The 15,087-nt window shown below is 58.2% G+C and overlaps 1 protein-coding gene across 3 annotated transcripts in view; it reads left to right on the forward strand.

Moving 5' to 3' along the window:
- Positions 1-15,087, forward strand: part of FBLN2 (fibulin 2) — a 62,026-nt gene that overhangs the window by 38,000 nt on the left and 8,939 nt on the right. The window contains exons 5-13 of one of the 3 annotated variants that reach the window (XM_040491863.1): positions 792-1,001; positions 1,621-1,734; positions 2,339-2,440; positions 4,670-4,810; positions 8,963-9,097; positions 11,003-11,140; positions 13,047-13,190; positions 13,318-13,446; positions 13,909-14,034. In XM_040491863.1, the coding sequence (XP_040347797.1) occupies positions 792-1,001; positions 1,621-1,734; positions 2,339-2,440; positions 4,670-4,810; positions 8,963-9,097; positions 11,003-11,140; positions 13,047-13,190; positions 13,318-13,446; positions 13,909-14,034 (1,239 nt within the window). The remainder of the gene's footprint in view (positions 1-791; positions 1,002-1,620; positions 1,735-2,338; positions 2,441-4,669; positions 4,811-8,962; positions 9,098-11,002; positions 11,141-13,046; positions 13,191-13,317; positions 13,447-13,908; positions 14,035-15,087) is intronic. The other 2 variants (XM_040491864.1, XM_040491865.1) reach the window with 2 other exon arrangements.

The raw sequence follows: 15,087 nt of genomic DNA on the forward strand, positions 1-15,087 counted from the left end.
ATCCATCCATCCATCCATCCATCCTTCCCTGCATTCATCATCTATCATCCTTCCATCCATCCATCCATCCATCCTTCCCTGGAGTCATCATCTGTCATCCATCCATCCATCCATTCATCCATCCCTGAGTTCATCTATCATCCTTTTTTTTTTTTTTTAATTTTTTTTAACGTTTATTTATTTTGGGGACAGAGAGAGACAGAGCATGAACAGGGGAGGGGCAGAGAGAGAGGGAGACACAGAGTCGGAAGTAGGCTCCAGGCTCTGAGCCATCAGCCCAGAGCCCGATGCGGGGCTTGAACTCACGAACCGTGAGATCGTGACCTGAGCCGAAGTCGGACGCTCAACCGACTGAGCCACCCAGGCGCCCCATCATCTATCATCCTTCCTTCCATCCATCCATCCATCCATCCATCCATCCATCCATCTATCCTTCCCTGCATTCATCATCTATCATCCTTCTATCCATCCATCCATGCATCCATCATCCATCCATCCATCCTTCCCTGGAGTCATCATCTATCATCCATCCATCCATCCATCCATCCATCCATCCTTCCCTGCATTCATCATCTATCATCCTTCCATCCATCCATCCATGCATCCACGCATTCACCCATGCATCCGTGCATCGATGCATCGATACATCCATCCTTTGTCCATCCATGCTATCTTAGCTGGGCACACAGAGGTTCTGACGAGGACCTACACTGATTTCCATGGGAGCTTGTAGTGTCAGCCACCCGCTGGGTGAACTCGTGTCCCATCATGAGCACTGACCCCCGCTCCAGTTTCAGAGGCAGAGTTGGCGAGCCGGGAGGCCCTGTCACTGGGCACGGAGACTGAGCTGCCCAACAGCCTGCCTGGCGATGACCAGGATGAGTGCCTGCTCCTCCCAGGGGAGCTGTGCCAGCATCTCTGCATCAATACCGTGGGCTCCTACCGCTGTGCCTGCTTTCCTGGCTTCTCACTGCAGGACGATGGCCGTACCTGCCGGCCAGGTAAGGGCCCAGATGGCTGGGGCAGGGGCTGATCTTGCCAGTGGAGCGTGGTGGTCCTGTGATGGCCACAATGGGCTCCTTGCCCTCCTGTCACCCTACACGCTGGAATCTCTGGGAATCAGAAGGCTCTAGCAATGGGATTTGTAAGGCCAGGCAGGCAGGTTGAAACTCCATCTGCTCCATCTGAAGCTTCGTCTGCACGGGCAGCCCCAGCACCCCACCCTAGACCCCAGTGCAGGGCCAGGACCCAGGCTGCAGAGGCTCCCACCAACCCAACTCAAGCTGTGTCCCCAGCACTGGGCCCAAGGGGGTCAGGCTCTGACAGGCAGCCTACAAGGCTGCCTTAGCCCCTGCTCTGGGGGTGCTTTCTGCCTGCTGCTTTTCCAGGGATAGATACTCACTCCCCTGCTTCCTCTCTTCCTCTGCCCCAAAAAGCTGTAATGTAGTATGTTGCTTTCTGAGCCTCAGTTTTCTCTCCTGTGAAATGGGTAGGAGGAGAGGATTAAATGAGGCAGTCTCTGACACATGCCTGGCGTGGTGGTGCCTAGGGTGTGAGTTGAGTCTGAGGCCAGGCTGAAGACATGCATCCTTCCCCTCCTGTCTGCTTTGCCCATGACAGACAGTGACCCCCCACAGCCGGAGGCCCCAGAGGAGTCCGCGTTGAAACCAGAGTCCTCCCAAGTGGCCTCCAACACCATCCTGCTACCGCAGCCACAACCCAACACCTGCAAAGGTAACCTTTGCCATGGGGTGGGTCTGGGCTGCCTGCAGGGGGTGAGCTCCCCAGTGCTGGGCATGTGCAAGCTGGCCTCCTGCCAAAGGGGTGCTTCTGCTTTGGGGATTTGGTTGGTCTTGCCTGTCTGAGGTCAGGAGTTGAGAGTGTAGCTGGTAGGAGGTGAGGTTGTGGATGGGGGGAGCTGAGGGCCAGGGTGTGACCCCAAGCAAGTCAGTTAGCTGCTTTTGTCTCAGCTCCTAGAGTACTGAGAGAATAAAATCCTTGCTTGAGAACTGTCTTGGAGACTGCTTGCAGTACTGCGTAGAAAGTTCTCCTTGTTCTTCCTCTCTTCCTCTTTCTTGTTCCTTCTGTCTCTGCATCCGTGCTCTCCCTCCTTCTCTGTCCTCTGTGTCCCCTTCCCTTCTGGCAGCACTGTGATTCCCGGGAGGGGTTTGGTATCCAGGTGTTGGTGGCGATTGTCCCAGATACCAACCAGTTGTGCGAGCTGATTTACCGGGGACCTCGTGAAAAGGACCAGGAGTGTGGGGTTCCTTCTGCCTGGAGGGCGGAGCCGGGGGTAATGAGCCCAGTGGTCCCTGATCTCTGTGTGGTTTCTTCCCAGACAACGGGCCCTGCAAGCAGGTGTGCAGCGTCATTGGGGACACAGCCATGTGCTCCTGCTTCCCTGGCTACGCCATCATGGCAGATGGTGTGTCCTGTGAAGGTGAGATCCACGGGGGCTGCTCTCGTACCTGTGCCAACCTGAGCTGGCCTGTGGTGGGGGCCCCGGAAGGGAGACGGGGCAGGCAGAACGAGGCGGCCTGGGTCCGGGGTGGGGCCCGAGGGTTTGTATTTCTGACAAGATCCCTGGACCACACTCCCGACTCACCCTGTCTGCGAGGCTGAGGTTGGTTTGTGACCACCTTGTCCTTGTTGTGGTCATGTGTGGAGAAAGAGAAAGGGGGATGTCCATGCCCCGCTGTGAAGGCAGGACCTGGAAGTGACGTTTGCCTCTGATGGGGAGCGAGGCTGGGGAGTAGGAGCCCCAGTTGAATGGCATGCGCTCAGTTCTGTTACTGAATCCAAAGAAGGGGCAATAGATGTTGGTAACTCTGCCATTCACAAAAGGGCCAAAGAAGGTCCAAAAGCGTGTGGCTTTCACACCCGCGACCCCATCAGGACCGGGTCTTGTCTCGGTGGGACGTCGGTGGACCAGGACTTGGGGGCATTTGGATCCGACACCTGCTGGGGTGGTTCCCACAGTGAATGATGCCTGAGAGACCTCTAGACTACACCTCCTCATATCTGGTGGCAGGACCTCCCAGGCCTGGAGCGTGGGACGGGCTAGGAAATGCTTTAGTTCAGGTTCAGGTTTTGGAGATGTGACCTTGATGGGTGTCCAAGGGTAAAAGGGTTAATTTAAGTCTTTTGTTTTTTATTTTAATTTTATTTATTTATTTTTAAAAATTTACATCTAAGTCAGCTAACATAGAGTGTAATAATGATTTCAGGAGTAGAGTTTAGTGACTCATCACTACATACAATGCCCAGTGCTCATCCCAACAAGTGTCCTCCTTAGTGCCCATCCCCCATTTAGCCCATCCCCCTCCCCACAACCCTCTCGCAACCTCAGTTTGCTCTCTGTATTTAAGAGTCTCTTAGGGTTTGTCCCCCTCCTTGTTTTGTATTATTTTTGCTTTCCTTCCCTTATGTTCATCAGTTTTGTCTCTTAAATTCCACATATGCGTGACGTCACATGATATTTGTTAAAACGGTTAAGTCTATCTGAGAAAATACCCGTATCCCTGCCACATCCTGGGACCCCACATCCAGCCCCTTGGCTGAGACTGTGTTCCTATTTTATTTTACTTTACTTTTTTTGTTTTGTTTTATTTTATTTTACTTGTGTTTTGAATGTTTATTTTTGAGAGAGAGAGAACACACATGAGTGTGTGAGGGGGAGGGGCCGAGAGAGGTGGGAACAGAGGATCCCAAGTAGGTTCTGTGCTGGTAGCAGCAAGCCTGATGTCCGTGGGGCTCAAACTTATCAACTGTGAGATCATGACCTGAGCTGAAGTTGGACCCTCAACCAACTGAGCCACCCAGGTCATCCCAAGACTGTGTTCTGCTGTGGACGAAAACCACCCCATGGCCAGGCAGTAGGAGCAGATCTCAAGTGCCCTCTGGGCCCTGCTCCCCATCTCTCAGGGCCCTGAAAATGTGAGGAATGTGTCTCTCCTGTGTCGGGACTCCTCCGGGTCCCAGTCAGGCCTCAGGCCAGTGTCTGTGTGTCTCCAGGCTTCTGCAGGACCCCTGGTGGTGACGGCTGTGGGGTCCAGGCCAGAGGTTACAGGTGGCATTTGGAGTGGTGCAGCCGGCCCTGCAGGGGAGTCCTGCTGGGCTCTGCTCCGTTTAAAATAATCAAGCAAGTTACCAACTGTGAAAACTCAAGAACTTAAAAAAAAAAAAGACAAGATTTCAGGTTTCTCTTCAAACTTCTGCCCACAAGGGGTTCACAGTCCTGGTCCCCCAGTGGAACAGAGCACAGACCCCAAAGTGCCCCATAGAGCCCCCCCTCTTGGCCCCTTCTCCTGTATATGTTGCCAGCCTGGTCCCTTAGGCACTTGAGTTTGCAACACCTGCCATTGTGTGGCTCCTTTGTCTGCCTCTGGAGGTGGAATATTTCCGGAGCTGGGTGGGAGACGGCCTCTGGTCCCACCCTGCCATCCTCTCTGAGCCTCACCTTCCTACCTGTCCTTACTGGGGTTCTGGCTCTGATATCACGTGACTGTACAGACGCAGACTTGGGCCCGAAGCCCAGAGGTACGACTGATGCGCTGGAAGGCCCTGGGCAGGTCCCTGCCCCTCCCTGGGACTCAGTTTCCCTCTCTGTCACTGAATGCTCCACGCCTCTCTAATGGCCCTTCTGTTTTCCCTCCTGCGGCTGTCCTAGACCAAGACGAGTGCCTGATGGGCACTCATGATTGTAGCCTGCGACAGTTCTGTGTCAACACCTTGGGATCCTTCTACTGTGTCAGCCACACGGTGCTCTGTGCTGAGGGTTTTATTCTCAACATGCACAGGAAGTGCGTGGGTAAGCGAGAGCCCCCGCCTGCCGCCACTGTCACGGCTCTCTGCTCTGCTCCACGCCAAGCGGCCATGCCGTGGCCACATGCTAAAGGGCCTGCCCTTTGCATATGAGCTCTCAGCACGGCCGGCACCCCCCTGCTCCGTGCCATGCCCTGTCTGTCCTGGTGTCCTGTCCCGCTTCTCTACTGACACCACTGGGAGGCTGCTTTCCTCAGGGACGTACGTGCCTGTGAGTCAGAAAGGTAGTTGATATGTGACTTGGCTGGGGCGTTGCGATGAGGAGGTCGCATGTCCAGGCAGCAGGATGGGGGGTCCGTGGGGTCTGGAGGCAGGGAGGCCTGGGTTTGAAGCAGGAGCCCCTAGTAGCTCTGTGGCCTTGAACAAATGTCTTCCCTTCTCCAAGCCTCAGTTTCATCATCTGTGAAAAGAGGAGACATTGACGCTCCTTTGGAGATTATATGACATGTGCATGCCGGAGCCCAGACCTGGGGCATCGTGAGCACGTGATGTCAGCTGCTGAGGTTGTCCTTAGGTACAACTAGAATCCCCTCCAGAGGCGGAAGGATGGAGCTGGGGTCTGGCAGACCCACATTGCACCCCCACTCAGTGTTCATTTGCTGTGTGACGCTGAACAGTGGAGCTCCCTCTCTGAGCCTGGTTCCTTGCCTCTAACCTTGGGGCCAGAGGACTGGGCAGGGGGTGGTACCGAGTGGTATCCAGCTCCTGGCCCAAGCATGGGTGGGGCCGGTGCTCTGTAACGGCCCTCCCCTCCTGCCTCTTGGTGCACATGTGGGCCAGTGGCTAGGGCTTCAGGTGTGCCCCACAGGGAGTGGGGAGGGCACCAAGTGTGGGAGCCTGATATTTTCATGGAGGAAACGTGATGGTTCTGTACAGAGAGATAGACCCAAAGTAGCAGGGACTCAGGACAGACTCTTGGAAATGCTCCAGCAGAGGCACAGGCAAAGGGAGAGGTCACTCCACCTGGTGGCATCTGGACACACTTCCCGGAGAAGGTGGCATTTGCAGTGGTCTCCACGGATGGACGGGACTTGGAAATCGGGAAGGGCGTGCAGGGTGGGAGGAACAGCTTGAACACAAGTGTGCAGGTAGGAGCAGTGCAGAGCGCGTCCAGGGCACGTGATCAGAGCCCCGTCTGTCTTCTTTGTGCTTGGGGACCATGTCCAGCCTGGACATGTCCTCTTCTTCGTCACCCTCCGCCGCTGGGCAGATGGGCCCACGGCGCTGGGCTGAGGGGCGGCTGCAGACATGTTTGCCTTTGGCCCCCCAGCCGTCGGCACAACATGAGCCCTCCCGAACCTGCTTGTCAGTGGCTGGGTGGCTCTTCCTGTCTGGGTCGTGTCTGTGTGTGTATGTCTGGGAAGGCGGATCCTGCCCAGGCCTGCAAGCACCCCTCCCAGGATGCCCGTGCCGTGCCTGGGTGTGCAGGCTCCCCTGGTGGCCTGGACAGAAGATCTTGCAGTAAAAGGGGTCACCAGGTAGCCAGAAAACAGGTTCTGGGACTAGAAGAGCAAAGGTGTATTTCATTCAGCAAAATTTATGAGCTCACATTCTCATTCTTTCGTGTCTCTCTCCTTGCTCATTCTGCACAGACACATGGGCGTCTCCTGTCCTTCCTCTTGTTCCACTGACCTGCTCGTCTTACCATCTGTTAGCACTTGGTCTTTCCATCATTTATTCATGCACAAATGGGTACCGATGTCTTCTGCCGGTCATCTGTTTGCTCCACGCATGCTCATGAACCCTGGCTGGTGACATGGGAGATTCACACGCGGATGAAGAGTATGGCCTCTGCGGCCGGACTGTGTGGGTTCAAATCCTGGCTCTGAGCTTTCCTGTTGTAAGACCTCAGACAAATCAGTTCAGCTCTCTGAGCCTGTTTCTTCATCCGTGAAATGAGATAGTGATAACATCCACCTTAGTCACTGTAGAGATTGTCTGTGTGAAGAATGTCCTGGTATTTGACGTCATTGTTATGTCAACAAATGTGTCACGCCGAGGCAGCCTGCATAGGTAGTGAGCCCCCCATCACCGGAGGTATGGAAGCCACAGTGGGATCGGGTGGGGCCAGGTTCAGAAGACTCCTGCTGGACGTGCAATTTCTGCTGTTTGCTTTTTGTGCCCAGCCCTTTGAGGACCATCTTGGCCCCTGGGAAAAGTGTCCCAGATGGGCCGTGCTGCTAGATGATGGGAGGGTTCTGGGGCCTCTCCCACAGCAGCGTGGAAAGGGCGCAGCTCTAGGCTGGGTGCTCTGGGTTCCCTTTTTGCTGCTGCCACGTGCAGGCTGTGTGACTTTGGTCCGGTCACAGCCCCTCTGGGAGACCTATTTCCTCTTTTGTGAAGCTGCATCTGTAAACCGCCAGGCCCCTAGTGAACCTCACTGAGCACCGGCTGCTTTTATTTGTTACCTGATTCCTCCCAGGCTGTTGGGGCTCTGGCGTTTCTGGGGTCGTGGGAACATACCTCCCCTGTCCATCCATCCTGTGAATCAGAAGTCTTCATCTTGCCCAGCCAAGCCTTCCTTGGAAACTGCTGGCCCCAAACTCTCCCTTTCCCACCTCCCCACCCCCACTGAAGTCTCACGGTCAGCCTGGCCCGTATGCCATTTGGCTCTCCTGTGAGGCTGGGGGAGTCTCTTGCCTCACTGCCCTGCTCTGCCCCCTTCCACCTGGTCTCCAGCATCCTCATGGAATTAGCTCACCTGTCGCTGCCCCCGAGAAGTGACTCTGACAGGCCAGGGCTCTGAGCCTATCGCTTTTCTCCCCAGCATCTCTCCTCCCTGTCCCGTCCCCACGGCAGGCTGGCAGTTCCCTTGAGGGCAGGCGCTGTGGCCAACGCCCCCGCTTGGCCACCTGGCACAGGATTAGATGCTGGTTACTGTGTGTGAAGGGAGGAACGCATCAGCGAATGACTGGGGCACCTCCCTGCTTGCTGGAGCGCGGAGGTGGCAGGCACTGGGCCGGCCGGCCGTCATCCAGAGCGCCAGGCCTGGGGCAGTTTCTGGCTGACTCTCCAGTGTCCTGCCCTCCCTTTGCACACTGTCACCGGCTTCTCCCCTTCCCACTTGCTCATCCCAAGTGGGTTCTTGGCCTCTTTTGTGTCCTGTGCCCTGGGTGACCTCAGCGACTGACCACTCCCCGGTTAGTGTCTCCGCTCAGACCCCTTCAGTGAACTCACGTGTGTGCCTGGCTGCCTCTTGACACTCGGATGCAATGTGTCCACAGGCTCTGACCTTCCCTGCCAGCCTGGTTCTCAAAGCCGTCCCCATCACCAGGGCTGGCACCCCTGCCTGTCTGGCTGCTCAGCCAGAAAGCTCTGCACACCTCTCAGCTCCTCTTTCTTGCTCACCTCCGTCTCATCCGTCAGTGGATCCAGTCTGTTCTACCCTCACTGCATTTCCAGAAACAGCTGGCTTCTCCTCACCTCCGTGGGTGGTGGTCTGAACCCCAGCATCCATCTTCTGTCCTAACAGCCTCCACACTCCCCCCCCCCCACCGGAGCATCCCACCCAGCCAGGGGACCCTGTTACAAACAAGCGAGGCCATTTCAGTCCTCTGCCGGAACCCTCCGTGACTCCCACTTTGCTCTGCCGTCTCAAACACTCTCTTCTCTTCTTTCCCCTGCAGCCACGACCCCTCCTGGCCTGTCCTTCAATCTGCCTGGCAGGCTCCCTCCTCGGGGCCCTGGCGTCCATGGTCCTGTCTGCCAGGAATGTCTGCTTGGCTCATTCTGTCACCCCTTCAGACGCTTGCTCCAAGGCCCTCTTGTCGGACGATCCCCCCCTGACCTCCCTGCTGCCCCTACGCACTCCTTATTTCCTTGGCCCTGCTCTGTCTTTTCCATAGCACTCGTGACCACCCCCCCTCCCTACTTTGTGTATTTATCTGTTGGGCCTCCGCCAGGGGCTGTGTCTGTCTTAGTCACTGATGGATGTGATCTGGTGCCAGGAACAATGCTTGTTGGCACAGCAGATGCTTGATAAATCTTTGTTGAATGAATGGATGCACAGACAGGTGGACACCAACCACGTGTGAGTCTCTGGGTGGTGAGCACCTTGAGGCCTCGAGGGCAGGGCTGGCCGAGCCAGGGCAAGGTCCTGCCGCCACCCCATGGCCCCTGACGGCCCCTCCCCCCGCAGACATCAACGAGTGTGTGGCAGACCTGCACACGTGCAGCCGGGGAGAGCACTGCGTGAACACCGTGGGCTCCTTCCACTGCTACAAGGCTCTCACCTGTGAGCCCGGCTACGCCTTCCAGGACGGCGAGTGCGCAGGTGAGGGGGGCAGGCTGGACACCCCACCCCTGCCGTGCCCTGCCCCTGGCCCCACCCTCACCCTGCCCAGAGCCTTCTCCCTCTGGCAGGCCCCAAGCACTTGGGTTTCTTGCCTGTGGGAAGCCCCCACGGACGACAGTGTTTGGGGCAGGATGGGGGCATCTGAGGCTGGTGGTGGGGAGCCAGAGTGTGCTCCTGGGCTTGCAACCTTTGCTGGTGTCTTGGTGTGGAGTTGTTCCCCTGTTTGTACGTTGGGGTGGAGCTCCACAGAAGGCTCACTCGTGTGCCTTCCACTGGAAAATTCTAGTCTCCTAAGAAGAGGGAGAATTTTCCTTGAACCATTTGAACAGATACATCCTGAGCTGCTGGGGCACGGTGTCCTTCTCTGTCACCCCCTGATGAGGGAGACAGAGGCTGCACAAGCAAATGGGGGGACAGGAGTGTCTGTGGGCTGGGTGCTCCCTTCGGTGGGGGTCCAGAGAGGCCTCCCACGGAGGTGATGTCCGAGGAACCCAGACGTGGAGTCATGGGGCTCCAGGCAGAGGGAACAGCGAGTGTGAGGCCTTTGGGGACAGGGGAGATCTTGGCATGGTCAAAGAACGGAAAGTCTCGGGGTTACATGCAGGCTGGGAGTGTGGAAGGATGGGGGTGGGGTTGGCAGGCCCCATTAGGGAGGGGGTCGAGAGCCTGTTTCACAGGTGATGGGAAGCATGGTTTTTTTTCTAACTAAAAATGTCCAGGAGGATGTCACCAAAGAGATAAGACCTACAGAGGTGCGTAATTGTTGCAAACCCAGAAACCGTGGATGAGGAGTGGCCCAGAGTCGGGCGTGAGCTCGGGGCGGGGGTGCTTAGCAAGCTCCGTGTCCGGCCCTGAGCTGGGGGTGGGGGCAGCTGGGAGGGGGGATGAGAGATGAGCCCCGTCCCCTTGGCACACGTGTGTACACATGGATCCAGGGCCAGCACCCCCAACCCGAGAACGCCGACGCCTGGCACGGGGCACCGCCCCCCTGGACGTGTCCCACGCCCGCTGCCGCTCTGTCGCCTCGGGGTGCTGGCCACCTCCTTCTTAGCCACTCTGGTCTGTGGAGGGGCTGCCTCCGTAGGCATGTGGTGGTCCCTGAAAGGCGGCTGTGCCTGGTTCACATCTGGGTGCCTGGAACCCCGTGCAGGGCCTCCCAGAGACTGGGCTGCTGTGACAAAGTGGCGGAGGCCTTGGAAACCAGACAGGGGGTAGATGGAGGCAAGGACGGACAGGTGGCAGGAGCACAGACAGACACACACGCAGGCACTGGTCTGGCAGTCAGGGGCAAACCTGAGCGAGCGTCCGCCCCGCGGCTGAGCGTGTGTGTGGCCCTCCCGCGTCCCGTCTCCGTTTCCTCGTCTGTGAAGGAGGCCTGGTGTGACTGCTGCAGGGAGCGTGAGGGAAAGGGCAGTGCCAGCACTTTGTAAACAGTGGAGTGCCGTGCAGAGGTGAGGGGCCCTCGGTGACCTGCTCAGAGCTGTCCGGGTGTGGCTTGGCTCCGTTGGCCGCACTGCCTCCCGAGAGGCCTGGACGCAGGCCCTTGAGCATGAGCATGAGCGCTCACGCTCCTTTCTGCTGGCCCTGGGAAGTGTGCGGCAGGGCCCAGCCCAGTGCCACCGAGCGCTCCAACCGTGTGTGTGTGCCTCAGTCCCCCCTGTCGAGGATGGCGTTTGTCACAGCACCTGCTTCCTAGGCTTGTCGCGAGCGTCGCGTAAATAAATCCATCTCGGAGTGCTTGGGACAGTGCCTGGTACTGCAGAGGAGCTCAGTCAGTGTGGCGGTGTCGTCGTCAAGGTCATGGTGGGGAGTACAGGCAGGGGCCTGCCAGCCCCACCCCGCCCCCACCCCGCTGAGCCCTGACACCCCGCCTCTGCGTGGCAGATGTGGACGAGTGTGAGCTGGGCAAACACAATTGCCAGGCGGGCTTCACGTGCCAGAACACCAAGGGCTCCTTCTACTGCCAGGCACGGCCGCGCTGCATGGATGGCTTCCTTCAGGACCCCGAGGGCAACTGCGTGGGTGAGCAGGGCCCAGGGGTGGGGCGGGGGGAGGGCCGTCTCTGGGAGGGGGCGTTGGGGCCTCCCTGCTGGATGCTCATCCCCTCTCCCAGCCTCAGCGCCCCTACCCGTCCCTACCCGTGAATAGACATGTCCGTGCCCCAGGAGGCACTTGGGGATCAGAACGCTTACTATCCTGAGCTGTCTGACCTTGGCTGAGCTCCTTGTCTTGTGGCCTCTGCTTACCCATCTGTGGGCATGAGTGCGTCTCAGATTCTTTTAGCCTAGCTAGCCGCAGGGAATATTTTTGTATCTTGACTTGGTAGAGACACATTTACGTGCGGCCGGAACACAGACGCCACAAAACGTTACTCTCTCTGCTATATGTGATATATGTGATACTATATCTCTGCTATACGTGATACTCGCTACAGTTTCTATTTGTAGAGAATGCTAGTGAGGCGGATGAGGCGAAAGGACGGGTTGATTTCATGCCGCACTCCTGGGTTAAGGCCTGCATATGGTGGCCTGGTTGTCCTTGCGTGGGTCTGAGATCTCACACTCTCCGACTCCGTCCGCACAGCTGCTGGCCGGCAGCCTCGCCTCCCCCAGGGCTCCTGAGTGTGTCTGGCCCAGAGGCAGGGCGCCAGAGCCCCCGCGGGACCGAAGGCGTCTGGTGCGGGCATGGCCAAGGCTGTGCTCAACCCTATGGGGGAGGGGCGGGGTGAAAGATGCAGACGGAGAGGTGGGAAGGCGGGCAGGTGTGCAAGGCCGGCCGCTGGGTGTGGACAGAAACCGGGAGTGTGTGAGAGTGTGGCCCTGTCACACGCCTTTCTGGGGCACCGCCTTTACAGCTCCTCACTGTGTGACCCTAGCAATGTCACGGGGTCACTGCAGGGTCGTGGGCACAAGAAGGTCCCTGCGATCTGCCCTGGGATAGCCAGCCGGGGTCAGGGTAAGGTGGGGAGGCCTCTGCCCCATGGCCAACAGTTCCTCACTGCTTCGTTCGGTGGCAACATTTTCGGAGCACCTATTATGTGCCTTGTTCTAGATGTCACGGGGTTCTGGCACTCCTTTTAAGTTTATTTTATTTTGAGAGAGAGAGAGAGTGAGCAGGAGAGGGGTTAGGGGTGTGGAGAGAGAGAGAAAGAGAATCCCAAGCAAGCTCCACACTCAGCACGGAGCCCAACGCAGCGTTCGATCCCACAACTGCAAGATCATGAGCCGAAGTCAAGAGTCAGACACTTAACTGACTGGGCCGCCTGGCACTTTAATGAGGCATTTTGCAGAAGGAGGGACTGAATAGGCAAACATATTTATAGAAGTGGCAGTTATTCAAAGGTGCTTTGATAAATAATAAAGCAAGTGGAGAAAACAGTCTTAAAAAGGGGGGTGGGCTCATCTACCTAGAATGGTTGGAGGTGGCATTGGGGCAGGGACCTGAGGAAGAGAGGAAGTCAGCCCTGAAAATATCTGAGGGCAGTGTTGGCCAGAGAGTGGGGGGGGGGGGGGGGGGGGAGGGGCAGCATGTGCCAAGGCCCTGTGGTGGGCTGGGGCATCATGGGATGATGAGGAAACAGTGAGGCTAGGGCAGAGCGTGAGGGAGAGATGGACGATGAGCTTGATGGTTTGGTGGGACAATGCAGAGCAGGGGCACAACTTACTGTAGGTAGCCTAGGACTCAGCTTGAAGTCGTAGGGGGACCCCTGCCTTCAGCTGCTTCATCAGGGCAACTGTGAGAATGTAGGAAGCGCCCAGCGGGTGAGGTTCTTGGAGGAAGAGGCCCTGGGGTCATAGGACACGGGACTGGGACAGTGTGACCCTGCAGCCCTATCCAGGGCTGGTCTGGAGCCCCACACCGGCCACCTCCCTGTGTGACCCTGGACTCAGCTGTGCCAGGCCCCCCGTCACCTGCACCGCTTCTGCAGACATCAACGAATGTACATCGCTGTCCGAGCCCTGTCGGCCAGGCTTTAGCTGCGTCAACACCGTGGGCTCCTACACGTGCCAGAGGAACCCGCTGCTCTGTGGGCGAGGCTACCACGCCAGCCAGGACGGGACCAAGTGTGTGGGTGAGGCCAACCTCCTCCCTCCCTGCGTCCCATCCAGCCTGGGCCTTCCGGGGTTCCTCTGCCTGTGGGAGGCCCTCGCAGAGGGAGAGCCAAGGCCTCAGGGTGCCCTGCTCGCCTCCCCTGGCAGACGTGAACGAGTGTGAGACCGGCGTGCACCAGTGCGGCGAGGGGCAGGTGTGTCACAACCTCCCCGGCTCCTACCGCTGTGACTGCAAAGTTGGCTTCCAGCGGGACGCCTTCGGCCGGGCCTGCGTCGGTAGGTGGGCGCTGGTGGCCGGGAGCCCCCGCGTGGGGTCTGGCTGCCCCCGCCCGGCCCTCAGGCCTCCCTCCTCCTCCCTCCGCCCTGCTCTGCTGGCATGCTGGGCGGCCCCGGCTGGACCGCCTGCTGCCGTCCTGCCCGATGGTGCCTCCTTGCTGCTGTCCTCCTGCTTCTCTCGGTCTTGGTCGCTGCCACCCTCCTTTCTCGCCCCTTGCTGTGTCCGTCTCCATCCCTGGCTCTGCCTGCAGCCTCCTTCCGACACCCTTGCTGCCTTTCCCGTCTGCCCCGCTCTTTTTGCCTCTCCCGTTCCCCGTCCTGGTTCCTCCCTGTCCCTCCCGGGCGTCTGTGTCCCTGTCCTCACCCAGCCCCCTCTTCTACCTGGGGGTGGGGGGAGCGGGTTCCGGGCCACCCCGGCCCTCGCCACGGGCCACCCACGCCCTGCCCGCCGCTCGCCTGCAGATGTGAACGAGTGCTGGACCTCACCCGGCCGCCTGTGCCAGCACACGTGTGAGAACACCCTGGGCTCCTATCGCTGTTCCTGCGCCTCCGGTTTCCTGCTGGCCGCCGATGGCAAGCGCTGCGAAGGTACCACTGGCCCCGACCTCCGACCCCGCACAGATGCACAGCCACCATGGAAAGCCATCTCGCCCGGGCCCTGGCCTCATAGCTTCACAGACCCCGTCCCTGCCTCATGCCACTTCCCTACTTCTGCAAACGCACCCTGGCCTCAGCTGGTCCGGCTCTTTCCTGCCATGGGCCCTCCTGGAGGGCCCAGGCCCCGGCCATCTCAGACCAGAGGGGTGGGTTTCTGAGGCGTCCGTACCCCTGGACGGCAGCTCCTTTCAGACCCGGGTGGCAGCCCGGCCTCTGCCCCTTCGTGGGTTCTGATCTGGTCGTGACCGCACAGCCTGGGGGTCCAGACAAGGAACAGAAGTGAGTGAAACATGAGGCAGGGTTCCTGGCCACCTGGAGAGCCCAGTGGCCACCAAATAGCAGCAGCCGCACGGCACCTGTGGATGGTGCCACCCAGCAGCACCAGTCCAGGGCGACCCGATCTTCCTGGTTTTCCAGATGCTAGACATTTAGGTATCTGTGTAAAATCTGCTGGGTTTTTACATGTTACAGTGGGCTTAAACTTATTTTTTAAATTTATTATTATTATTATTTTTTTAATGTTTATTTTTGAGAGAGAGAGAGAACGAGCAGGGGAGGGGCAGAGAGAGGGGGAGACATAGAATCTGAAGCAGGCTCCAGGCTCTGAGCTGTCAGCACAGAGCCCGATGTGGGACTCAAACCCACAAGCTATGAGATCATGACCCGAGCTAAAGTCAGACGCTTAACCGACTCAGCCAGCCAGGTGCTCTGGATTTAAACTTTCAAAAGACACACTGTGAGTTAAGCCAAGCATGTGAACGGGCCAGACCCTGCCCACGGGCTGACATCTGAGGCCAAGTTCTCACATGTATGGACTGTCAGGCTGTTCCCATGTGTGTTTGCGGCATGGTCGGACCAGGCCTGGCAGGACTGGGATGGAAGGAAGTCCCGAAGTGCCTTGGTGGAGGGGTGAGGGGGTCGGCGAGGGAAGGGGATGTGGGTCTCCAGCCGTGGTTAGCTGGCACCGTCTTCCCCAGCCCTTCC

The sequence above is a fragment of the Herpailurus yagouaroundi genome, unplaced genomic scaffold (assembly GCF_014898765.1).
Source record: "Herpailurus yagouaroundi ecotype Mexico unplaced genomic scaffold, PumYag 183, whole genome shotgun sequence".
Taxonomy (NCBI): Eukaryota; Metazoa; Chordata; class Mammalia; order Carnivora; family Felidae; genus Herpailurus; species Herpailurus yagouaroundi.